This window comes from Diadema setosum, chromosome 9 (genome assembly GCF_964275005.1).
Source record: "Diadema setosum chromosome 9, eeDiaSeto1, whole genome shotgun sequence".
Lineage (NCBI taxonomy): Eukaryota > Metazoa > Echinodermata > Echinoidea > Diadematoida > Diadematidae > Diadema > Diadema setosum.
Window position 1 is genome coordinate 33,032,420 of NC_092693.1, and position 26,089 is coordinate 33,058,508.

At 39.2% G+C, this 26,089-nt stretch overlaps 1 protein-coding gene across 1 annotated transcript in view; it reads left to right on the plus strand.

The window, feature by feature from the left end:
* The window catches only part of LOC140232614 (pyruvate dehydrogenase phosphatase regulatory subunit, mitochondrial-like), a 56,012-nt gene extending 43,406 nt beyond the window's left edge, over positions 1 to 12,606 (plus strand). The window contains exons 12-17 of the mRNA XM_072312712.1: positions 1,578 to 1,714; positions 2,572 to 2,720; positions 6,370 to 6,577; positions 7,781 to 7,870; positions 10,146 to 10,328; positions 12,172 to 12,606. Of these exons, the coding sequence (XP_072168813.1) occupies positions 1,578 to 1,714; positions 2,572 to 2,720; positions 6,370 to 6,577; positions 7,781 to 7,870; positions 10,146 to 10,328; positions 12,172 to 12,522 (1,118 nt within the window). The 3' untranslated portion in view covers positions 12,523 to 12,606. The remainder of the gene's footprint in view (positions 1 to 1,577; positions 1,715 to 2,571; positions 2,721 to 6,369; positions 6,578 to 7,780; positions 7,871 to 10,145; positions 10,329 to 12,171) is intronic.
* The last annotated feature ends 13,483 nt before the right edge of the window (positions 12,607 to 26,089 follow it).

The window sequence follows — 26,089 nt, forward strand, 5'->3', positions numbered from 1 at the left end:
GAAAGTGAAGAGGGTGCAAAGGATTTTCAAGAAATTAAAGGGGCCTCTAAGAAAAACCTGATCACAATACTCTAGGTGTGACTTTTTGTTTGTTTTGTGGTGCACGGTCACATTTTGTCACAGTGTTTAACTCTTTATGTGCCACATTCTCACACCCAACCCCGGTCGATGGTATGCCAAGTTTGCATATACTGCTCAAACACTCAAACCCGTCCAAACCGATATATAAATCGCTAAATGCCACAGTACGATGAAAGCGTTTCTGGCAATTTGATTCCTGTCACATGTAGCTTGCATTGTACACTGTATGTGGTGATGGAATATCAAGAAATCTTCACTACTGGATTTGTGAGTAAATTCTGAGTTTCTGTCACTGTTGTGTGTGCAAAAGTCATGCCTCTGCAATAATAGATCTTCTGGTCATTTGAAAGAAAAACAATCATAGATTTTTCATACAATTTACATCAAAGCAAAGCTTAGCTTTCCTCTACAACTTGCTCATCACATGTCCAGGATTACAAAAATCATGAAAATTAGATCGATTTGAAAAACATAATATTTTCCAAAAGCATGACTACTTTGTTCTCTTAGAATAATGTGGCATACAGGGGGCTTACACCATGGCACAGAAAGCACAATAACGGTTAAAGGACAAGTTCACCTTCATAAACATAAGGATTGAGAGAATGCAGCAATATTAGTAGAACACATCAGTGAAAGTTTGAGGAAAATTAGACAATCGATACAAAAGTTATGAATCTTTAAAATTTTTGTGTTGGAACTGCTGGATGAGGAGACTAACACAGCTTGTGATGTCATATGCGTACAACAGTATAAAGAAAATGTAAAGAAAATTCAACATATTTTCACCTTTTTCGCATAATAAGAGAGCACTTGACTTGCCTCTTTGTAAAGGCAGGGGGAATAATATTACCCATAACATATGTCAATGATGTGTTCTACTAATATTGCTACATTCTCTCAATCCTTATGTTTATGAAGGTGAACCTGTCCTTTAAAGGTAAAGTTAGCCCAGAGAGTAAAGCAAGTTACCTATGATGAAAGCAGTGACATCATAGACAAAATGTGTTCATTGGTCCTACTGACTCCCATATCTATCTCCCCATATATCTCTCGTTCTCGTATATTGCTGTTGTTCTTTGTTTACTTTAAACACAGAAATATTCATGGTACATTTATTTATTTATTGTTTTTTTTTTCGTATTTCACACTTTTTTTGGGCCAGTGCGAATTCTAAAACCCATGATAAAATCTTCACAATTTTTTCTGCATTTTGAATTCTCAAGATGAACTCAAGAACCTGCGAATATGTTTTTTCGCCACTCGGCACGAAAACTTTAATCCCACAGAATATTGATTTTTTTTTTTTTTTTAATAAAATTTTATGTACTTCTGTGATGTTAGTTTGTTGTTGTATACATAATTCCACTGTGTGCGGTATACATGTAGCTCTGCACATTGAGATCCAGTTTAGTCAGGTGGAAAGAGCCCTTCTGCTGGAATACCCATTATCATCATTATTTTGCCCAATGTTATCACATTTCTCTCTACATTAGAGGAGTTCTACCATGAACTGCAGAGACCAACATTCGGCAAGCCCGGCTGGTTTGACTACGTCAACGAGGAGTACTGGGCATGCAGAGAGAGTGTCTGCCTTATGGATATGTCCTCTTTCAGCAAGTTTGAGCTGGAGGTATGTTCTGTGCACTGCAAAGTAGTGACAAGCTGTGGATGATATTTCTCAAGAAAAGAAGCTTTCCACATTAACCCTTTAACCCTTCATCTGCCCAGGCGCTTTAACCCATTGAAGACGAGTCCCAAGTATACTCGGGCAGGTGTCTACGGGAAATGCGTGTTATAGAAAAATCAGTCCGTCCTCAACGGGTTAATAGCTGAACCTGCCAGATTTTTTCCACAGCATTCAGTGATCCAGTGAAACCCGACTCAGTTGTAGATTATCAAGCCCAATCAAGTGTAGCAATGAGCCACAGTTCAACAGGAAGGCTGTGGTGACAAGATAAGGGGAGTAGGTAATCTCCATTCAGTGACAATGAGTTTCTGGGCATTTTTGTGTGCTAACAAAGAATGCTATCTGTTCCAGTGTGCATGCCAAACAAAGCATAGTAAAGGTCAAGGTACTACATCAACCTTTTTTTCTTCTTTTTTTTCTGACTTTTGCAGTTATATATTCTGAAGTAGGTATCCCCAAGCATATATAATATGGAACCAGTGAAAACAGAGTGTGGATTAGTAAAAAAAAAAAAAAATTGAATTTTCTTTTCTTTTCCTATTCATATCACAAAAGAAGAATGGCCGAAAGAAAATATGAAGAGAATTTTGCAAAGTTTCACTTTTCATGAGATGTAAAGATTCCTTTGATATAAAATATGTTCAAGCAAGTACCATTCACCATGTCCCAAAGTCATCCATTGCTGGCAGTGAATGGCAGTCTATGTAAATGACAGACTTGTAGTCCATCAGAAACTTGTAATTCTTTCAGTCTGGATAGTCACCGCTCTGTATCTGCTTCAATTCCCCCACCTGCTACAGTCTGAGGGACCAGAAGCCACTGCCCTCCTCCAAAAGCTCTGCCCAAATGAGATGGACATGCCCATCGGCACCGTTGCGCACACTGCCATGCTCAACGAGCGGGGTGGCTACGAGAACGACTGCAGTGTGGCAAGACTGGACCACAACAAGTGAGTTGGAGGCCTTGCAAATCTGCCCACCTTCATTTCTCTTTTTTCATCATCCTCAAGAAAGTGAGGTTTTAGGATGTTTGGACGTTTTAGACATTTTTGGAGACATTGAAGAATTATTATTGGTTGCAAAGAGTTCTGGGTAGCTCATTCAACAGTTTGGGAGCAGCAGATGAAAATGGACGTGGGATTGTTCTGTGTGATACCAGGGTGACACAACATTTGCTCCCGTGACAGCTGCTCCAGTCTTACTTTCTCCAAGGACTTAGGGTTAGTATTGTAATAGGGTTTTAGGTGTAATTTGATGTGAGGGTTAGGATTAGGGTTGTGGTTATGTTTGTGGGTAAAATTTGTTTGGCTATATAGAGTGTAGATATTTCATTGGAGCAATTGTCACATTAGCAAATGTCATGGAACCAGTACCATAACATGCTCTAAAAGCAAAATGAGTGGGCACATAAAGGGCAAATTTTGTTCAGACCGTCAAAGAGGCTGAGTGGATATCATCAGTGAATCAAGCAATATCAGTGAAATTACCACACGCTCACTGCAGCCTCTTGAACATTGTGTGGAACCTGTGCAGGTTGCGTTCAGAGACTATGCCGGAGAATTGTAGTGACTATACAGTTACCACGCTGAATAATCATTACACAGCATTTATTCAGTGCCCATACAGGGGCTGTGCAATGCCACTTACCATGATATATCCATTGGCTACAGACTTTATGAGTTTGTTTGATGTCTGCTTTAATATACAACACATAAAGGCCATGAAGCCCAGGAATCTATAGGAAATCTTACAGCTGCCTTCACTTGGACCCCATTTACACATACAACTGACGCCGGCGTGAGGCCGGCCTCACGCCTCGAACGTAAGTGTAAACACACAAGTGGACTGACGGCGGCTTGAGGCCGCCCCAGTTTCGGTCCACCTCTGGAGGTGGTTTGAGGTCGGCTTCAAGGCTGCCTCATGCCGCCTTCACGTATATGTAAACACAATAGTGCAATAGTGCGGATACGTCATCGTTCGTGAATTTGTTGACCTCGGTATTGCTCGTCAGAAATCCGAACGCCGAATGACCAACTACTCTTACAAATAATCAAATAAGTGTGTTTGTTTTGTGATTAATTTTGCTTCACTGGAGTCCTGAACTACGCTGTTGAGTTTTCTGCTTAATCAGTCTTTCTGTATCTTTTTTTTTTTTTTTGCATTTGTGTAGAGTCTAACTTGTAAGGTTTGTATTGTTTACTTCGTATGAGCTCCTTATTAACATCATCGAACTTCATAGCTATGAAGGCAACGCATCCGTTAAAGGAGAACAAATAAGTGAAAAGCGCTAAAGTACTATATTAATGGCGAAATCGCATAATGAAAATCACATGATTTGAGATCGAACACGATGACCATGCGAAAAGAAATAATATGAAGAGACTCTTGAAAGCTTCGCCACGCAGACCGGCCAAGCTGCTGTATGTGTAAACGGGGGGTAGTCAAGCCGACCTTTCTGCTATGTGTAAACACACTTTCGACATTTTTTGGAGGCAGCTAGACGCCGGCGTGAGGCCGACTCGATAAAGCCGGCCCATGTGTAAATGGGGTCTTAGAAGTTAAATGGAGACAAGAATTAGTTCAGTGTGTCAGTTCGGTAAACTCAGTGCAGACCAAAATGTGAAAGAGGCATTAGAAGTCATCGCGACACGATGGGAGAACATTTGTGACCCTCGACAACAGTTTCAGGCAAAAGTCACAAGGGCAAATCCCTCCTAGGCGGGGTACAAAGATTTGGACCATTATTTTTGTCAATTTTGGGTTTTTGCAGAAATGGAATCTTTGATATGTTTTCTACATCTACACTAAATTTCATAGCGTAAGACTAAGTTTTTCCTATCGAAAATGGAACTTTAAACGCTCCATGTTGGATCGCACTCGTCAGTTTTAATCTTCTTTCGAACGCCGCGCCAATATGCCCGTTGTTGCTATGGCACAACATCTCACGTGCGATTAGCTAGTGCGTCGCACACATTTACATAGTTGGGCTTTCGGAGATAGGTCTTGCTGTGTGCCGGAAATGTTTTCTCCATGAGTGCATGCTCCATTGTTGTTGCGACAATAGATACCAGCACGCTTGCAATGTGGTGTGTGCTCTTCGTTTGACTTTCTCTCCAAGCTTTTTTACCGCTATGTTCGACAACGGAAGGGAAACAAAAAAGTGAACAGCAACACTAGGCAGCACTAACTTCCAACGTGAAAACAAATACGATATGGAACATGGTTTGAACGTATCAGAGTCGCAAATCGGCACAAAAATCATGCAACGATCGGAACCTTAACGTGCCAATTGTGCTTATAGTAAATATGACAGCAAGTTGACTCAAAAGACAGCAGAAGTGAGGAAAGGAGCGGTCATAAATGACCAATATTTAAATACACAGTACTATTTACAATGCCAAAATTGCACCAAACTATTGGTAAAGTCATGTTTGTTTGCTTGTTTGTTTACTGCACAATGCAACACATGCACAGCTTGAAAAAAAAAATACAGGAAGCGTGACTCTTGCCATCTTTCTGCCTTCGAAAGGGTCCCAAATGATGAGATTTACAAGACAAATCAACTGCAATGAAAACGTGATTTGTAAAGATGTGGATACGAATGCGCCACCCGCAGCTCCTGTGACGTGTACACACACACAGGCATAGCGTGTGGATGCCATCAGGTAATAGGCCCTACGTGCACATGCACACATAACCAGCAAGTTTACTGTATCTGCCATCTTGAAAGACGTACTGGTAAACAAATCCGAGTGAAACGCATTGTGTATTCGGGTTTATATGCAGAGTTCCGAGGAAGGTGCGTGGGAAATTTGACTCTCAGTGAGCCAATGAGAAGCCGCTGTGGTTGCTAGAGGCAGAGCTTAATCTCAAATAGCACCATCGTACGGATGGGTGATTCTCAACTCGCATCACCGCTCGGCATTGTCTTTGAGCAAGAGGTGAATCTTCAAAGCCCGTTCTCTCACAATTTTGTCAGGCTACACTTGTAACAAATCAAAAAGTGCATCATACAGACATTTGCTTTATATGACCACTTACGGTGCCGGAGAATGCAAGTGTTTGATATCAATGTAAAGCTTAGGAAATGGGGCAATGTGATTGAATGAAAAAATGAATTTTCAAAATTCCTGACTTTTGCCTGAAACCGTTGTCGCCGGTCACATTTTACATTTGCAATTTCTACATTACACACAATCTGCAAGTCTCTGCAAATATTTCCTGTTCCAGCATACTACATTTTCATCCACACACCAGGTGGATTTTGAACAGCTGCGGCAGCGAGCTCCCGATGATTATTTCTTAATGAGGTCATTTTCACAAATAGCTCCTCGTAGTTGATGTGTTGACATCAGTCTGTGCATCACCTCATGTTACATGCTTAGCACAGCTGACTGAGTACTCCTGTTTTTCCTGAAAAAAAAAAAATCACTAAGACTGCAAATTTTGTACTGCACTAGTTATAAAGTAGAATTGAAATTAACAAAAGCAAAAACAGAAACCAGTGAGAATTGTCTGAAGTGCCCTCTTGACCTCAATTTTATTCCATTTCATCATCTGAATAAAATGAAAACATACAGTACATCAACTCCTCCCCAGGTACTTCATCATCTCCCCTACCATCCAGCTCCGTCGCTGCTTTCAGTGGATATCCCAACACCTGCCGGCTGATGGCTCCGTCCAGCTGCGGGACGTGACCAGCCAGTACACAGGCATCAACGTCCTCGGGCCTCGGGCCCGCAGTGTCCTGCAGCGTCTGACCACCACCTCCTTCAGCCTCATGGACCTGCGCCCCTTTACAATCAGGGTGAGAGGGGCCTTATCAAGGAGACCTGGACCTTGTTTAATGAAGTTCAACTTAGATCAAACTTTTTATATGCATTGGTCCCTGGACCACCCACACCTACCTACCCCTCTCAAAAAAGTTATATAATGCTGAAACACCCACAGCCACATTTCCTTATGTGTGTGTGGGTGTGGGGCATATGGTATGAGGAAGAGTGTGTGCATCCAGTCAATTTGTCTAAACCCTTCAGGAATTATATACAGCCCTCCCTTGATTATCTGGATTTTTCTATCATCTGGACGTGTTCAAGCAATGCAGACAAAATATCTTTTAAAAGGAGTGATTTCAACTTAATTACAACTCCTACAAAATCAACATAATTTACCAGAACTATTCCCTAACGGAAATATGTTATGAATCTTACATTTACAATGTATTGCACTTCCATAAAAGAGACAGACTAACAGACTGGAATAGAGTACACTACTGTTACAGTAAAATCTACCTACCCAGCTTTCACCGCGTCAGCAGCTACGTACATGTACATGCAGTACATGAACATTGTTTCTCCTGATGTTTATGTATTCACTGAAAAGCTATGCCAAAGATCCCTCATTTACAATGTTTAATTATAATGTTCCTTTAAGCTTTGTCAACTGGGTCATTAGTCTATGCTGTGCTAGTGGTATTTTTTTTTTTTTTTTTAAGTTTGTCCAGTCAGAAAATCACCAAAGGTTAAAGGGATGGTACAGCTTTGGTTGAGAGGGGGCTTGAGGTGTCCAACTTTTTTGATGATTATTTCTTGAGATAACGAGAAACCTCTTCTGAAATATGAAAGAGTAATTATATAATTCTAGGAGGAATTCAAAGTCTGTTTGATGAAAATCGGTTTTGAACTGGCTGAGCTATCCAAAACAAAGCGATTATAATAAAAGGTGGGTCGCTATCTTTTATTAGGATCGCTTTGTTTTACATAGTGTTTGGATATCACAGCCATTTCAAAACCGACTTTCATCAAATAAACTTTGAATTCCTCTTCATATGCCTTTTAACGTTTCATGAATTTGTTTCTTAGTATATCTTGCAAAAAGTTAAAGGATGAATTCTTACCTCAGCTAATACTATGCCATCTCTTTCATTCACATTGTTTATCAAAGTTTGACATATCAGAGCCTAAGTGTTGTTACCGTGCAAATTAAATTTATTGTCTTTTTTTCCAATCAGGACATTAGCATAGGGTATGCTAATGATGTGAGGGCACTGTCTGTCACCCATGCTGGAGAGGATGGCTGTGTGCTGTACATTCCTAATGAGGTAAGCTTGATGCGAAATAATGAGGGGATTCACTCATACACATATTAGGTTGGTGTAAATCACAAGATTTGCATCTTGATCGCATTCTCAAGATTTTTGATGTGTGGGCACAAAACACCCACAAATTTGCACGATCAGCATCGTGATGCTCATCCCAAGAAATCTTGCACTCATTTCTAAATTAGCATGCTACAATGTAGTTTGCCCCATGGTGACAGTGTGAACGTTGGACCAAATAATCTTGAGATTTTATTTCCCATCACTGAAAATGCACATCACAACAGCGTACACACCAAACCACTGTGAGGCGCAAATATAATAGATTTATCAATTTATCGATCAACAGTTAGCAAGCTATTTCTGTCCAAGTGAACGCTTGCAAAAAATCTCAAGATTTGGAGCGCGATCGCTATCCCACTATTTCTGAACGTGTGAACGCTTGCAAAAATCTCAAGATTTGGAGCGCGGTCATCATCCCGGTCTTTTGTTTGTGTGAATGAGCTTATATGCTCACAACAGAAAAAGTCCCTGAGTGAGAATGAGAGTGATTTGTTGGGTCATGAATTAGTGAGCACACCATTAAAGATAATAAAAAGTTTTGGTACCTCAAAAGTTTCCCTGAATTTCCTTGTCTTGGTTTGTGTTTCACGTTAAAGTACATTGTCTGTGAGAATTACTCGCCCCAAAGTGCTCTCATGTCTTAGTAATCATGCAATAATGGTTTCGTACCAGAGCCGTCGCCGTACAGCGTCGATAAATATTGTACGAAACCACTGACTGCGACCAGCAGCGTGCAGCCCATTGTACGCATAGCTAACTGCGACTAGCAGCCCCATACGCATAGCGTAATGGGGCTTCGCATTGTAACATTCAGGATCATGACAGAATTAGTATCGCGGGTAAATGTCAATTTAAAATCCCAAAATTTCTTCGATTTGAAGACTTACCAATTAAGTTGAAGTATTGAAAACAGGCTTCGAACAACGTTTGGTTCTGCCAATAGTCCCTTTCTTTTCGAATTGATGACTGAATGTGACTCGGTCGAGAGGACCTTGGGAGAGCTACATACACCATGGACTGATGCATACACTGACTACTACGGCCAGCGCATGCGCACACAAACATCTTATCCGTACAGGCCGTTGATATGGGATTTGAAATTTGTGCGCACGTGATGTGTTCGCATGCACTGGCTGTAGTATTCAGTGTACATGGTGTATGTAGCTCTCCCAAGGTCCTCTCGGCCGAGTCACATTCAGTCATCAATTCGAACAGAAAGGGACTATAGGCAGAACCAAACGTTGCCCGAAGCCTGTTTTCAATACTTCACCTTAATTGGTAAGTCTTCAAATTGAAGAATTTTTGGGATTTTAAGTTAACATTTATCCCGCGATACTAAATCTGTCATGATCCTGAATGCTACAATGCGAAGCCCGATTACGCTATGCGTATGGGACTGCTGGTCGCTATGCGTATGGGGCTGCTGGTCGCAGTTAATTGCATGATTACTAAGACATGAGAGCACTTTTGGGCGAGTAAGTCTCACAGTGTTAGTTATATGAAAGGTACTTTAACCTGAAACACAAACTAAGACAAGGAAATTTTTGAGGTACCAAAACTTTTTATTATCTTTAAGTACAAAATGGTCACTTTTCAAAAGTCACAAAGGTCATTCAGGGGTCTGTGTTACATTCTGTTTTTGCTATAAGTTTAAATGCTTTTGTTGTTTTATCATGTAATGTTTGACCCTGTGTGTTTCAGTATCCAACCAAGATTGTCATTTCAAATTTCTGTTTTATTAAAAGATCATCATTATCTTTGTCTGTTCTATCTTAGATTTCATTGTACATGCATTGCTGCCATTTGTATCCAATGTGAGTTGGCAGCATATGTGATGCATCATCATAAAGGTTGTATATACGCATGCGTATGATGGGATATAATTTTTTTGGTTTTTGGTAGACATGAATTTGTCAGATGCTAAGCTATAGATTCATATGTAATTATCCCTGCTTCATTACAAGAAAGATATTTAGAATACAAAAAAAAAAAGTTAAAAGTTAGAAAATTGTAATGGTTATGTAGCCAAAATCAGCTTTATGCGTATTTGTTTCTTCCTTTTATAATCTAATTTAATACAGATAATGTGGTGATGCACCACATTGTTCCTTTCATGATAGCATGTCTTTCTATACGTTGTATATTTCTAACTTTTCCCCATTTTGTAATCAGATTTTCTTTCGGATATTCTCCAATGTTTTTGTTCACTTATTAGAAAGCTGTGAATGTGTACAAGTCGCTGATGAGTGCTGGAAAGTCGTACGGAATTCGCAATGTCGGTTACTACGCCCTCAGGTGGTTGAGAATAGAGAAGTTCTTTGCCTATTGGGCAGATGACTTCAACGACATGCACACTCCTTTCGAGATTGGACGTGAGCACCGTGTCAAATTTGATAAGGTCTGTGAGACAAAAACTTAAAAGTATGTGTAAGGTGTTCCTTCTAAAATAGATGCAAGGTATAAGGCTACCTCGCAATGTCAGTCACAAGCATTCATGTCCCTAGCGTTACGCCAATCGTAAGAGAATCTTGCTTTCTGAAATAACTGATATACTCAACACCTAATTTCAGGTGTTAAAGAACCATTTTTAAAGATCAAGCAAATTATTGTGCCTGCATTGAAACACATACGTTCAACAATGGCAGTCACATTTTTTCAAGATAAGGTATGTATATATGTGACCTTGCATCACAAAATGAACAAAAAATCCCACCCCTTGATTTTACGTGAGGTCTCAATAAAGGTGAAATGGGTCAAGTGAGTCAATCTTAACTTTTTCATATTTTCTGAAAGAGCTATCCTCCTGCATTAGTCTTTAGTTTGGAATCACAACAAGAATGCGGAAGTGTGTTTCTAGCAGTTTTTCTACAATGCTTTTTGGGGGAGAATAGAATGATCAGGTATGTCTAAGAGTCCCCTTTTCATTTCTTGAAATCCTTCACACTCTCTCCACTTTCAAGTCTAATAAATTTTGAAAGAATAAGTCTACTGCTTTAAAAGTTGGCATTTATCATGGACAGAATGTATTTATAGCACATGCTCAATTTCAGCTTAATCTGATAATCCCTTCATTGTTGTTGCTCGGATGGTTTACACCCTGTGTTTTGTCCCTTTCATCGCACAACTAGCATGGCTTGGTAAAGATTAAACGCGCTTGAATAGACCCTGTGCTTCAGAGCCTCTTTTCTCAGTTCACACTTTTCCAGAGTGTGTGCTTTCTTTTCAATATTTAGATAGATTAGGAGAGTCCATTTGATTTGAGTTATACACCATTTTAAAGCTTAGAGACTGCTCTTTAAGAATCTGCCCTTAACTAAAAAATCCATGTCTGGCGACTTTTTTGTTGGTTTTGTGATGCAGGGTCACATATTAGCTTATACACGTATGCAACCAAATGTTAGTATTAGGTCAGATGTGTAATGCTTGGCCATGAAGATAGTTTACTGGTCTAAGCCAAAAATTTTTAATCCATGAATGCTGACATGTTTTGTGTCATAATGACTACTGACATTCTATGATGTGTATGATTTCCATGTGTGTTTCATCAAATGGCTGTTGCAAGTATTTTGATAAAATGGCATAAAGCTATTAATGTATCAAGAAAATTAGTATTCAAAGCTAAAATATAGGTCTTAGAAAAGCTCAAAATTCATCTTCCAGCATTTTGAATTTTCTTATAATGCTTCAAAAGGGTCAACCAAGAAATTTGTTTGGTTGACATAATTTGACAGGATAAGTAGTTGCTCTGGAGTATTTTGATATCGAAAGTGTATAGATGATTTCTATTGTAGTACATGACTTTTATTCTTGAAGCACCCTCCCCATTCAGCAGTACAGTAAGTTGTTAGAACATTACTAGTATGTGATGATCAAATCATGCTATAGTAGTAGTATAGAATTAATATGTAACAAGCTGCTGCGTGTGATTTAGCTTAGCAGGATGGATACTGCTGTGACCCGATTCATTTGAATCAGTGTAATTGAAATAACATCACGTAGCCACCATAATCTGGTAAGCTCCAAGATTGAAGTAGTTTTGAGGATATGATTTTCATTTTTATCATTACACAACTGTTTCTTGTGTGCATGTGTCTCCGTTTTAGAGTAATATTCAGTTGCTTCTACAAACATGAGAACTATGTTTTGCCTACCTTCTAATATACAGTACGAGACAGACTAACATCAAACACGATCCACACTGAAAATTTGTGTCTCCGGTATTTATCTCCTTTTTACCACAGGATGTTGATTTCATTGGTAAGGCGGCGCTTCTGAAGCACAAGCAGGAGGGCATCCGCTGCCGCCTCACACAGTTCACCCTGGAGGACCACGACATTGACTACCACCTGTGGCCTCAGGGCGGGGAGCCCATCTATCGCAACGGCCAGTTCACGGGGCTGGTCACGTCCACCGGCTACGGCCCTAGTCTCGGGAAGATGGTCCTGCTCGGCTGGGTCACAAACTCCGAGCCGCTGAACCACGACTACATCACGAAAGCCAGCTACGAGATCGACGTGGCGGGACAGAAGTATACGGCAAAGGCAACGCTGTACCCACACAAACAGGCCACAAGGCATGCTCTCATCGGATGATAGTGCAGAATTGCAGCTGAAAATGTACTACATCATGTGTAGGACCTAACGTGATGTTGATAACAATTATGGAGAGATTTTAATCACAGTGCAGTTGATGTTTCTTGTTACTGTTTATGTCCGTCACCCACTTCATGGATGTAAACACCAAGTGCTGATGAAGAGAATGATTATTTAGCTTTTAAAGCATAATCTTGAGTGTGATATGGATGTGAACTACTTTACTTGATAGTATACAAATAGTGAATAATCATGAGTGCGATGGTACAAGATTTTGCACGAGGTAAAAGATAGAGGCGCTCTATTCAAATGAGGTAAAGCCAAGTTGAATAGTGTGCCTCATCTTTCACAGAGTGCAATATCTTGTTTCATTGCACAAGTAAAGACCATACACTATTTGTTTTTTATACAACACCTCGATTGTCAACAGATGTGGTCCACACAGATTCTTGAATTTAGCACAGAAATGGCAACCATTTTCTGTGAAAGACGAATGTACGTATGTACGCGAAACCGATCGATTGAAGTTGTTTACAAAAAAGAGTGACAAAAGTATGCACTTGTAATTGTTGAGTGCGCGCAGCAAATGTTTGTTTATTGTGACATCAGTGGAACAAAATCTTTGAGTCAATCGTGAGTTTAACATGGGAGTGAATGGAAATGGGTGACGTCAGCCATGCGCTGTCCTTTTTTGCTCAAACAAAATTGCACAGCTGACAGCCACTGCGTGCGATGGAACTTTTCACTAAATGTTACAAGATGAGAAATCAACCAATCGGATAGCTACATTCTTTTTAGGTGTTTTGTAGAACAGTCATGAACTGTCAGATTATGTGTTAATAGAGGCTGGTGTGCGTACACTCTACAAATAGTCATACTTGTGTCTGCCTAGTTTGAAAGAATGTTTTGTGATCGAGTAAAGGCAGGAAACAGAAATACAGTCAAACCTGACTTAGCGGCCACCTGTCTAACACGGCCAACTGCCACAAATTTTGTCTCCCGCGGTAAATTTTAACCTGTATATTAAAGATAGGTCATCCCTTTTGCATGCAAATTTTTGCAAATGTGGTGAGAACACTTAGGAATTGAAGGAAACACAATTTGGAAACCTCCTGTAAATTTTGAACTCAAGAGGGTCTTTATGTGTTGAGTTAAATTGACCGTTAAGATTTGAATAGTTATTTCTTACTACTAAAAAATTGCAAATCTAAACTACTACAATGTATTCTAGTTTTACAGACCTGTGTGATGCACTTATGTTTAGTTCATGTAAGTGGTGTGTTGTTATTTGCCATAGACAACAGAATAAAGAAGCTAGTGAATTCTTCCTTTCTGACAACTTTAACATGCATATCTTTTGTTTGAAGTATACATGTAAGTATCATATTACAACCACAGGAGGATTAGTATATACAACTTTGCCTTGTACACAGAATACTTTACAGTGAGCGTTCGGTGCATTATTTGAATTTTGACAGCGAACAACCTTCAAGTATCACAGAAATGTTATAGCTTTACAATATTCTTGTCATTCTGGTGGAATATATCATGTTCTGTGCTGTTTGGGAAGGAATGCAAAAGGAATGGCCGTCTTTAAATAGCGGCCACAGACCCATATGGGGCTGCAGCCGAGCTGATAATTCAGCATTTTTTTTTTTTTTTCTGTTTTGTAGCCGTGCCAGTCATTTATACATGTGTAGGTATCCTTCAGTGATTGCCACTGCTGCATTCCTCATTCATTCAGTCACAAATGATGCACTAGTGTAAAGCTTTCTAATACATAATGCTACTGTGCAACAACGTGATCAATACCAGCATTGTTCGAGGCATGAAACACACGTGTGCAATATACATGTATACACATACATGTACATGCAAGCACGTTTCAGATGATAAATGTACAAGTAGGCAATGCACACAACAGTGGGATAACCCGTCTAAAGCACCACTTGTCTATAACGGGCACTCTTCTCACCTCCCTCTAGTGGTCGCTATAGACAGGTTTGACTGTATCATGTTATGATCATACAGGTGTATGTGACCCACTGCAATAAAAGGATCTGAAAATAGCTGAAGGCTGAGCCGAGGAAATAGTTTGAAGTCAGAGCATCAAAATTGGCCAAAACCTTAAAATTTGTGCTTTTGGCATAATTTTGTTGTCTAATGTTTTGTCTATCATCTTCCAAAATTTTGGAGGTAAATGACCGAAGGAAAGGCAAGAAATTAGCATTTTTTCTGGGCAATCATTTCCCAACTTTCAACGGAACAGAAACGTGTCCGAAGATTTATATTATGCACTGCACATAGACTCCACCCCTAGCAATGAGGGAACAATCTTATAGGTCAGTACGTGGCATCCTAGATACTGATTGGTCATGCGGAGACCACTGGTGCTCGGCGAGAATGAACACTGCGGAGGTTGCTGGGAGCAAATCTTCTGTTGTCAAGAGGTGAAAACTGTCTTGCCTCCCCTTGATCATGATTGTGTCAGAACAAAATCTTTGAAGGCACTTTTTGCTAAATGCTGATTTCCTTAAGCCACTAGACATAATCTAATGAAATCATCGATATCTCCCCAACCGAATACTTTTATGAGTCTTGTTAAATACAAGTTATAGCCAAAGAGTAAGGGAATAATATCATGTCATTTTCAGAAAATCGATCACCCCCAACTTAAAGATCCTTGTGTTGTAGCAGGTCACAAACAGTCATGCTCATGTCTACCATGTTTGAAAGAATATTGGGAAGTTCAAATGCTGATCTGTTGCGTGAATGAGTAAAGGTAGGAAACAGAAATATCACGTTATGATCATATCCACTCTCGAGATGATGGAGCGATTGTGAGGTCACTGATCAAGACAGCATTAATTTTTACCAGCTTTTATCATAGTTAGTCGACATGACTGCTTTCCCTAAAATATGGTGTATCCTAACATACTGTGAACAGGTACATTTGCCAATGTTCAATGTTAACATGTGAGACAAGTGTGAAAAGGAAGTTTTTCAAAGTTAGCAGTAAGCCTTCGCTTAAATTACAGTATGCCAATGAGGGTGAATAATTATGCACATGTGGCACTCAGGCGAGGGATGAGATAACATTGAAGTACGTGTAGTACATGGAAGGTTGATGTCACAGTGGCCAACTCAACTATAATCAAAATTTGTTATAGAATGGGTAGCGAGAATCCTGCGATCTCATTGGTCGAGAACTGTGAGTGGATTTTCTACTGGCCACAGGCTGCCTCACAGTGGTAAACATGTTATCGCGCACTTGTAGCAAGAGTATGCGCACTTACGTGTATGACAAAGGTTCGGGCACTACCGGTAAGCAAGTGTTCGTGCACTCAGTACGAGATTCCTATGGGCTGAAAAATCATGCATCCAGTAATTGCTGGATGCGTGGTTTTCAGGGACTCCAACTCTCCCGCTTTGCCGAAAGCCCATTTTTGCAAAATCTCCCGTTCTCCTGCTTGAGATTTAATTGTCCCCGCCGAACGAGTTCGAGCAGGGGACTATGAAACGGGCTCCGTACGTGTGTGTGTCCGTGTGTCCGTCCGTCCGTGTGTCCGTGTGTGCGTCCGTGTGTGATCAAAATGTTCAAAATGCTACTCCTTCGCCATTTCTAACCCGATTTTGATTCTGTTTGCTTTATATGATAGCACTACATGGGAGCTTTGAAACTTCTATACAAAATTTCAGTTGTGACCTTTGACCTTGACCTTTGACCTATATTGTACATTTTGCTTCAAAATGCTACTCCTTCGCCATTTCTAACCCGATTTTGATTCCGTTTGCTTTATATGATGGCACTAGGTGAGGGCTTCAAAACTTCTACACAGAATTTTGACCTTTGACTTCTTTGACCTTTGACCTTGATTTTTGACCTATATTGTACATTTTGCTACAAAATGCTACTCCTTCGCCATTTGTAACCCGATTACAATTCCGTTTGCTTTAAGTGATGGCACTAGGTGAGGGCTTCAAAACTTCTACACAGAATTTTGACCTTTGACTTCTTTGACCTTTGACCTTGATTTTTGACCTGTATTGTACATTTTCCTACCAAATGCTACTCCTTCGCCATTTCTAACCCGATTTCGATTCCGTTTGCTTTATGTGATGGCACTAGGTGAGGGCTTCAAAACTTCTACACAGAATTTTGACCTTTGACTTCTTTGACCTTTGACCTTGATTTTTTTTACCTATATTGTACATTGGCTACAAAATGCTACTCCTTCGCCATTTCTAACCCGATTTCGATTCCTTTTGCTTTATGTGATGGCACTAGGTGAGGGCTTCAAAACTTCTACATAGAATTTTGACCTTTGACTTCTTTGACCTTTGACCTTCATCTTTTTACCTATATTGTACGTTTTGCTACTAAATGCTACTTCCGGCGGGGACATATATTACGCACCGCGTAATTTCTACTTTTCCTTGTTTCTCCTGCCCTGGGTCTGTGTGGCTCTCTGGCTCCTACTTGAAGTGATCTCTTACTTGTATAGAGTCATCGTATGTTGAAAAATAAGCCTGAGATAGCATGAGAGAGGATCTAGAACCCTAGAGATTCCAGGGCCTTTAAACGGGTCCTAGACCCTGGTGACAAGGAACTTTACGCTTGTGATGTGTGCTTCGCGCCCATCAATTTGGAGTCTCCTGTTTGCTAGGGGTTTCAGGTGGGAGAATCTCCAGATCAGAAGGTGCATGGGGTTGGAGTCTCTGGGTTTTGAAGTACTGGATGCATGATTTTCGGGCTTTCGTCTATGGCAAGCCAAAAGGAAATGCATCCAGTAAATTTGTTATTGGGGAACATGACCGAAAAATGGATTTTTGGCAAGAAAATCGTCCCCATTCTGTAGCACAGATGATGCACATGTCTTTTCATGCGTCAGTTGGAATAGTGTGCATGTGGTAACTATGGAATTTAGCCTCAGCCCACTCGGCTTCGCCTCGTGGGTTAAGCATTCCATAGTTACCTTATGCACACAATTCCCACTGACGCACTCAGACCTGTGCATCATTTGTATACTACAAGATGTATACCACCCTGAAGCAATGGAACTCGTTGTTATTGATTACACTGAAATAATGAATGTGATTTGCTTATTTCAAGGCCACATTTGTATGCAATACATGCGAATGAGATATAATGCATACTTGCCAACTAGTAAGATTTTATCAGATTCAGTAAGATTTTTTATGTTAAAAATAGCAAAATCAGATTTTCTGTCAGAGAAATCAGATTTTTGAAAAATATTTAGACATACCTTTCATGTGTATTTTCTGAAGATTTGACCGAAAGTAAGATTTTTAACTTCAGTTTGCATATAAAATAAGATTTTTGCAATCCACGAGTAAGATATTTCGTCTTGAAATGTTGGCAGGTATGATAATGTGTGCACTGTGTTAAGTTTCTTACACATTTTGCTTCATGTTATGTGAGCTGAGAAGGTACACTAACCATTCCTGAGGTATAAGCAATGAGCACTATTGCACGGTGGCACTTTTCTTGTCCTGTGTGTATGGTTTCTTGACTGGGGGTAATGTGAACGTATGTATTAATGCAAATCACTACTTACATTTCGTAAAGGGATCGTATAGTTTTGGTTGAGACCTAATTTCAGGTTTCTAACATTTTTTGGCTGAGATAATGAGAAACCTCATATGAATTATGAAAGAGCATGTAATTCAATGAGGAATTCAATGTTTATTTGATGGAAATTGGTTTTGAAATGGCTGAGATATCTAAAACAGAGCGATTCTAATAAAGTGTGGGACCCACATTTTTATACCCCCGCCAAACAAAGTTTGAAGGGGGTATATAGGAATCAGCGGACGGTCGGTCGGGCGGTCGGTCGGGCGGTCGGTCGGTCGGGCGGTCGGTCCGTTGCAAATCTTGCGTCGCGAACTACTTCCTCAGTTTTCAACCGATTCCCATAAAACTTGGCACAGATGTGTGCCTTGGGTTGTAGATGTGCAAGACGTATTTTTTGACAGTACCCAAAAGTACGTTGCCATGGAAACGGCATATTATGGGCAAAAATGGGTACAAATCTTGCGTCGCGAACTCCTCCCACAGTTTTTGATCAATTTTTATGAAATTAGGTACAGATGTTCATCTGAATATGTTAATGTGCAAGACACATATTTCTGCAGTGGCAAAAAGTGCGTTGCCATGGTAATGGCATGTTATTGGTAAAATATAGGGCAAAATGCTTCATGGCAAAACTGCTTCAACAGTGTTCTTCCAATTCTCATGGAATTCATATTGAATGTTTGTCTTAGGATATAGGTCAGCATGACACATTTCTTGACAGTTACAAAAAGTATGTTGCCATGGTAACACGCTCACATATTATGAGCCAAAATGATGGAAAATTTTGTGTTGCAAACTACTTCCTCAGTTTTTGCCCAATTTCCATGAAACTTGGTACAGATGTGTGCCTTTGGTTGTAGGTGTGCAAGACGCATTTTTCGACAGTACCTGAAAGTACGTTACCATGGTAACGGCATATTAATGGCAAAAGATCAAGGAAAGATCTTGCGGATTTAACTACTTCCTCAGTTTTTTGACCAAAGCTTATAAAATGTTGTTTTGACCAAAGCTTATGAAATGTTGTTTGGCGGGGGTATAACCAGTCGCTGTAGCGACATTTCTAGTTTTTACGATTGCTTTGTTTTACTTTGTTTTTGGATGTTTCAGTCATCCCAAACCCAATTTTCATCAAATAAACTTTGAATTCCTCTTAAAATGGTATGCTCTGTACTATTTCATAAGTGTTTTCTTGGTATCTCACAAAAAGTTAAAAGCCCCATTCTCATCTCCACCAATACTGTACTATCCCTTTAACCCTCAATAGGTGGGGGAGGGGGGAAGCACCAACCCTCTCTGAGTAAACGGGTGCCTTTGTCTCAAATAATTTTGATCATGAGAACTGGATTTAGACGGGAACTCCCAACCCCCCCTCCCCCCAGCTGCCCCCCCCCCTTTTTTTTTTTTTACAATTACATACATGTATAGGTGTCTTTCATGTGTACCGTCATTCGGAATAGGTATTGAACTCTTCTTCTGGCTCAATTCTCGGTATCGCCAATGCGCAGAAAATTTCTGTGTACGCTGAAGAGCTCTGTCACAGAAGCACTGTGGGATTCCTCGGTGCCCTCGTCGCTTCTGGTTGTCTCACGCGAGTCCCAGTTCCCATACGATTCAGTGGAGTTATTTGTCTGCTTTTCCGTTGTTACCCCTTTTTTTCTTGGCTATAAATTCAGCTTAAAAGAGCTGATAGTTTCTAAGTTTTACTGATTTGCGGTCACTAGAGTCATGGTTCACTACTGTAAAGGCTTCAATGTGCTGGTCACATGATGGAAAGAAATCTTCAACAAAAAATACCTCTGGATAAAGACAAAGCCTGATCTGAGTGCATGTGCAGCCAAAACCGGGCCAAGTTTGTCCCGTGAGCCATCCCATAATGCATCTAAAACGCTGCTCTGCGCACGGCACCCAGGTATTGGCGATACTGAGAATTCTGTACGAGTACAAATTTTAGTGAGATTGAGTGATTGTAATTATCTGCCAGCAATAAGCAGCACCTGGTTACAGTTGCAATGACTTTGTTTTTACTCAGAAGACCTGGGCATTGGATTATTACATGATGTGTTATGATACACATGTCATACAAATGAGGTTTTCTTCAGTCTTCCAATTTGTTTGATCACCAATGTGGTTGCAGACAGTAGTATTTCTTGCTTACACATCAGGGACAACAATACGAGTGTGCTCCTACCATTATTAGTGCCATGCAGTGTATTACTGAATGTATCATAATAATACATTACTAGAATATTCTATTGATTGTCTGTCTGGAGTTTGTTGTATGATCAACAACGTAATTTTTGGATGATTTAAACACTTTTTCTACTGTGTAATTTATATTACTATTGGTGTTGCTATGTATGATTCAACATCACTAGTGCTGTTATTACTATTATTGTTATTTTTATTTTTTTTTTGTTATTATTATTATTATCATCATTATCATTATCATTATTATTATATATATATGCCTATGTCTTTGTCTTCATTTGAATTTTACTGCATACATAGTGTAACAAATGTAGGGGGGGGGGAGATAGATAGACCTGATACTGTAAAATTGTTATGACAATTGCTATCTGTTGTGATTTCACTCCAATCAAGATCTACATTTTTTTTTAATCATTGTTTTTATCTAACTGAATTCTTGTGAAATAATGTTGCTGCTTTTGTTCTTTTAAAATAATTAGTACAAAGTAATAAGGGAACACATTATTTGCATGCGCTGAACTCATTGTCACTCGTCAAATCATATTATACATTTAAATAGATGTTATACAATCTATCTGGAAGTACAACTTGTACCTTGTTTTGTGGGCTATCCAATGGGGACTCACACAACTCAGTACAGTATCATGATCTGAAACAAATCATTCACCCTCTGTCGATGTTTATTCTGCCTCACAGAGGGTGTGTTACTGTAGAAATCCAGAATGAATTGTACCAACCATCATTAAATATAAAGAAAAAGAAAAAAGGAGTTCAAAAAATCAGTAAAGCAAACTATTACCTCAATATGTGGGAGTGCGATAATAGTATGTATGCTTTTGTTTTGTGTTTAATTCTTTTTTTTCTTATTGTGTGTAAATATGTAGGGACTTTTGTGTGTGTGCCAAATTCATTTGTATCTGATTGTCCATTTACTACCTGTATACGCTGTTATTTTCGCGTACAGATATTTTCGTGATTGATGAGGTCGCAGACATCGCGAGATGTTGTTTTCGCGAATCGACGCCGATGCTTACGTTAATGCTCTATTATCAAAGCGCATGGAGACAATTTCGCGTGTTGTTAAATTCGCGATCCAACTGTGATTCGCGAAATTCGCGAAAATTAAACCCTCGCGAAAATAACAGCTTATACAGAGAAAAATACAATGTACTCCCGTTATAACGAACACGATTATGACGAGATTCAGGTTACAACGAAGTAAAAATTCGGGCCGAAACGTTATCCACTCTGTGCTTTTTTATTGTTTATTTGTTTGCTCATAACGAAATTTCGATATAACAAAACAAAGCTGCCGGTCCCGAGGACTTCGTTATAATATAACGGGAGTTACACAGCATTGGCTGATGCGCATTCGAAGCAAGCAAGCAAGCAACAACAACAACAACAACAAAACAAAACTTGAATTAATAAACACACAAATTGGATACTATACAGCACATGTACTTGATGTAATTGAATGCATGAGTATGTGTGTACACATGGTTTCTGTGTACATGTGTGTGTGTGAGTAAATAAGGTATCCCTTGAGTAGAAGATTATTACACGTACTATTTCCCCCCCCCCCCAGTTCCTGTCAGCATTTTGGCATTTTGCCCATGCTTTTATAATAAATTATATTGAAAAATTTGTGAAATGTGTATATGAGTACTGACCGGTGATTATGACGATGACATTCACACATCAGTACCAAGGAGGTTCGACTGAGATATCGAGGAGACACTAGATCATGTGCTAATTCTCAACCATTTCAATTTGCCAAAATATAATACACCATAGTGCTCAATATCGCGGATTTTTCGACTCGTCCAATATTTGTGCATAGCTCGTCCAATATTTCCTTGTATTAACCTCAAGGCCATCCAATATTATATAAATATTTTGTCGGGATATGAAGAGACACTCGAGGTTGCGGGGATCATTCGGTTGTACAGGGCAAACTTGGCAGATAAGGCAGGGACCTGATAATTTTATCATGTGTTTGTGGTCTTTACATGCGACTGGCCTCAATACATTGATGATGATGATAGTGATGATGATAGTGATGATGAGTAGTAATAGTAGTAGTAGTAGTGTATAGTAGTAGTAGTAGTAGTAGTAGTAGTAGTAGTAGTAGTAGTAGTAGTAGTAGTAGTAGTAGTAGTAGTAGTAGTAGTAGTAGTAGTAGTAGTATAATTATTAGTAGTAGTAGTAGTAGTGTAGTAGTAGTAGTATAGGTTTTCCCGGCCAATTTCGCACTTTTGTCAGTCCATTTGATAAAAAGTTCATTCAGTTTAGCAAAAATCCTCGTCACTGCACATTCTGTCATTCAAAATTGCAACTTGTTCTTTCAATTTAGCATTTCGGTCAATGAAATTCGCACATGTGCCTTTCGAATTCGTAAAACGGGCATTCAAATTGGCACGTGCTCTTCAGTCATTCAAATTCGCCAGCACTGGCGGAAAATGGTATTTCAGTCATTCAATTTCGCGTATGGGCAGTCAAATTCCAAACATGTTCATTCAAATTGGCATAATGTTATTTCTATTTTGAAAAGGTGAGAACCGTGATTTATATGTATTTAATGTGAATTTTTGTTTCATCCAGACACTGTTAAGTATATAGTAAAGGTATCTTTGACCCCAAATAACTCAAGTTTGTTGTTCTGTTTGTTGTTCTTTCATACATGTTTTCAGAACTATACATGCCATGCTTGCACCAGTACCATAGATTCACTTCACTTTCTAATGTCCATCATGGCAGCACGAGTTAGATACAGGCGTATCTCTCAAGAAGACAGGGAAAGAATGAAGTTATAATCATAGAAGCATTTGAGGGTAATAACCTTGACAAATTGATGGCTAGAGCTGATCCAAGAACTTTTATTTATTCCTAATGATAATTAACGCAATCTAGCACCCACCAAATGAAAATAATGAAACATGCAGATGAAAGAAATAATCACGATGTAAATTGAAACCTCCTTCTCCCAATCATTGACAAAACAAACTTAAGATCAATGTATCTGTGAATGAAATAATGCTATCGAACATTATAAACACATACACATATTTTGAAAGTACTGTTGCAAAAGTGATATCAGAATAAAAGCATAAACGTGTCTGCTAAATTGACTGCAGTAAATGCGAAATTGGATGCCCAAGCATGAATTCGAATGAACGAGCGCAGCGTATACGTGATCACGTGACTATATCGTGCTAAATTGAATGAACGATTTGCGAAATGGTGCTTGTCTTACGAATTTGAACTGAAAAAGTGCTGATTCAAATGATGTAAAAGGTAATTTGAATGCTCCAAAATGAATTTGAATGAAAAGATTATAAAATTGAAATACCGAACATGCCGTCTAGGCTAAATTGTGCTAAATTGAATGCAGTAATTAGGAATTGGACTGAAAAAAGTGCGAAATTGGCCGGGAAAACCTATAGTAGTAGTAGTAGCAGCAGCAGTAGTAGTAGGCCAAGTAATACTATTATGATCATTACGACAACTGCATCCTCTCTTGTAAGAATGCCACTGCTAATGTGAGTTCTCTGAAACGTCAGTCTATTAAGGAGATAAGTGTCATCATTTACTTTTGCCGTTGCTGATACATCGGATATATATATATATATATATATATATATATATATATATATATATATATATATATATATATAGAAGTATTGGAACAAGTTCACTCGGTTGACAGCAGGTTCATCCGTATTTTATTGCTACTCGGAGTTTCATGCCACCTTATATATATATATATATATATATATATATATGTATGTATGTATGTATAATGATTGTCCATCATTGTCTTTGCACTGACGAAGGTCTGAGGCAGACCGAAAATTTTGTAATAAAATTTTTTTGTAATCGTTGGATCCATGGCGTACTTGAGACTCTTTCTTCTAATAATTACAACATCGAAGTCCAACACGTGGAAAATTCCAAGATGAACACATATATATATATATATATATATATATATATATATATATATATATAACCAAGCGAACAACAAGAAACACATAGAATGATATTGTGTCACAAGAAAAATACCGAAAAGTCTGCCGGAGACATGTGGAATTTCGATGTCGTAAATTCCCCTTGAGTGGAGTTGATGGCTACAGACAGCAAAACAAGTTCGGACCGCCTTTTATGTCCGCGATTCGATTTACAGGAGTTCATAACTTTTGATCTTGCAAACAGTAACGTTGACGAAATCAGCCGTAGCGAAAAATCAGAGCAAAAAATGACGCATGCAGCGATTATAGGTAAAACTCCATTCCTTCAGAGCTTCTCTTGCAGAGGTGTCCTCCTGAAAACAGGGCAAATGTTGACAAATTACGTATACATAATATAAATTTATGTCTTTATATTATACATATTATATTGTACATAATATTATATAATAATCATATATCATAATGAAAACAAACAAGGGGAAAACTGGCCAGAAACGAATGGTAAAGAGCACCGGTCTAGCAATCCGGAGGTCTCGGGTTCCAATCTCTATGGAAGCCCATTTTCTTTGCTGAAAGTTTTCACTATTTTATATCGTATATTATATACTATATGTTATATGTTACATATATATTATACAGTAGTATATTATATTATAATATATTCTATATCTTATTTCATATATCAAATATCATTTATCATATCCCTTTTATACAGTTCATATTATATAACATATCAAAACTTGTCTCTTTTGCTGTGTCCATTTCTTCATCCGGATGTTTGAAAGTCTGAATATCATAATTTATAGTGAACGAATTCTTATTTAGATAAAAGTTTGTCACTTTGGACAAGGGGGAAAAGCTTTTGCATTCTAGGTCTGCTGCTTCGCGAATTCATTGCTCTTGACTGAAAATGTTCGCGCCGAAGTCGAGATAAAGAGCGCCCTGAAGCCGGCTATCGGACACTTCACAGTCTATCAACAAACTTCCCCTTTAACGTCTTCGGCCTCGAGACATTAGGCGATAAGTCGATGAGTCTCTACAAGCAATCTCGCGAAGCGCAAACAAAACAGTTTTTCTGCTTGCTTATCACCCGCGTAAGTCGACGGGAGCAATCCTAGTCCTAAGTAAGATGGTACTTCCACGGGGGCGACTCGAGATCAACGACATTATAAATCTCAAATTGACGACCGGTTCAGGGCACAACTTAGTGTTGTCATCCTGCACCGCGCGGGAGTCGGCCCGTGGGTAGGAGCTTATCAGCAGCTCGCTCTCCATCGTCCAACAAGAAGCCGGAAAACTTTACCTTAAGTTTGGATAGCTCTCCCAAAGTTACGATAGTTAATGAAAGGTTGTGTAAACTTTGCCTCATTACGGGCTCGCCGATAATGAGCAAGGGGTAAGAGATATTGCCACCGTAACTTTCGTAAATCGTCGGGGCTTTTAGCGGTGTGCCCTCATTGCTGCTTGACATAAATATCGTCGGGTCGGACGCGCGATATCTCCTTTTTGAAACTGCGATAGTTCTGTCCAATGAGGGCGAGGTCAGACAACAGTGCGGTGAAAAGAAAAGATTTAAGCTCGCTGGACAAAGCGAACAGGAGCAAAAGAAGCAAGAGAAAAATAGCTAATTGAAGGAAATGAGATGGAGAAGGGAAACTCTGAAACAAAGAGAAAATATGTAACGTAAGTTGTGCCTAAACCTTACTGTTGTATCCCTTTTCAAACGTCTTTGCTAACACATTGAGTGAGAACTTTGTTAGATAGGCCATGCTTTTAGTTATATACCACGTCC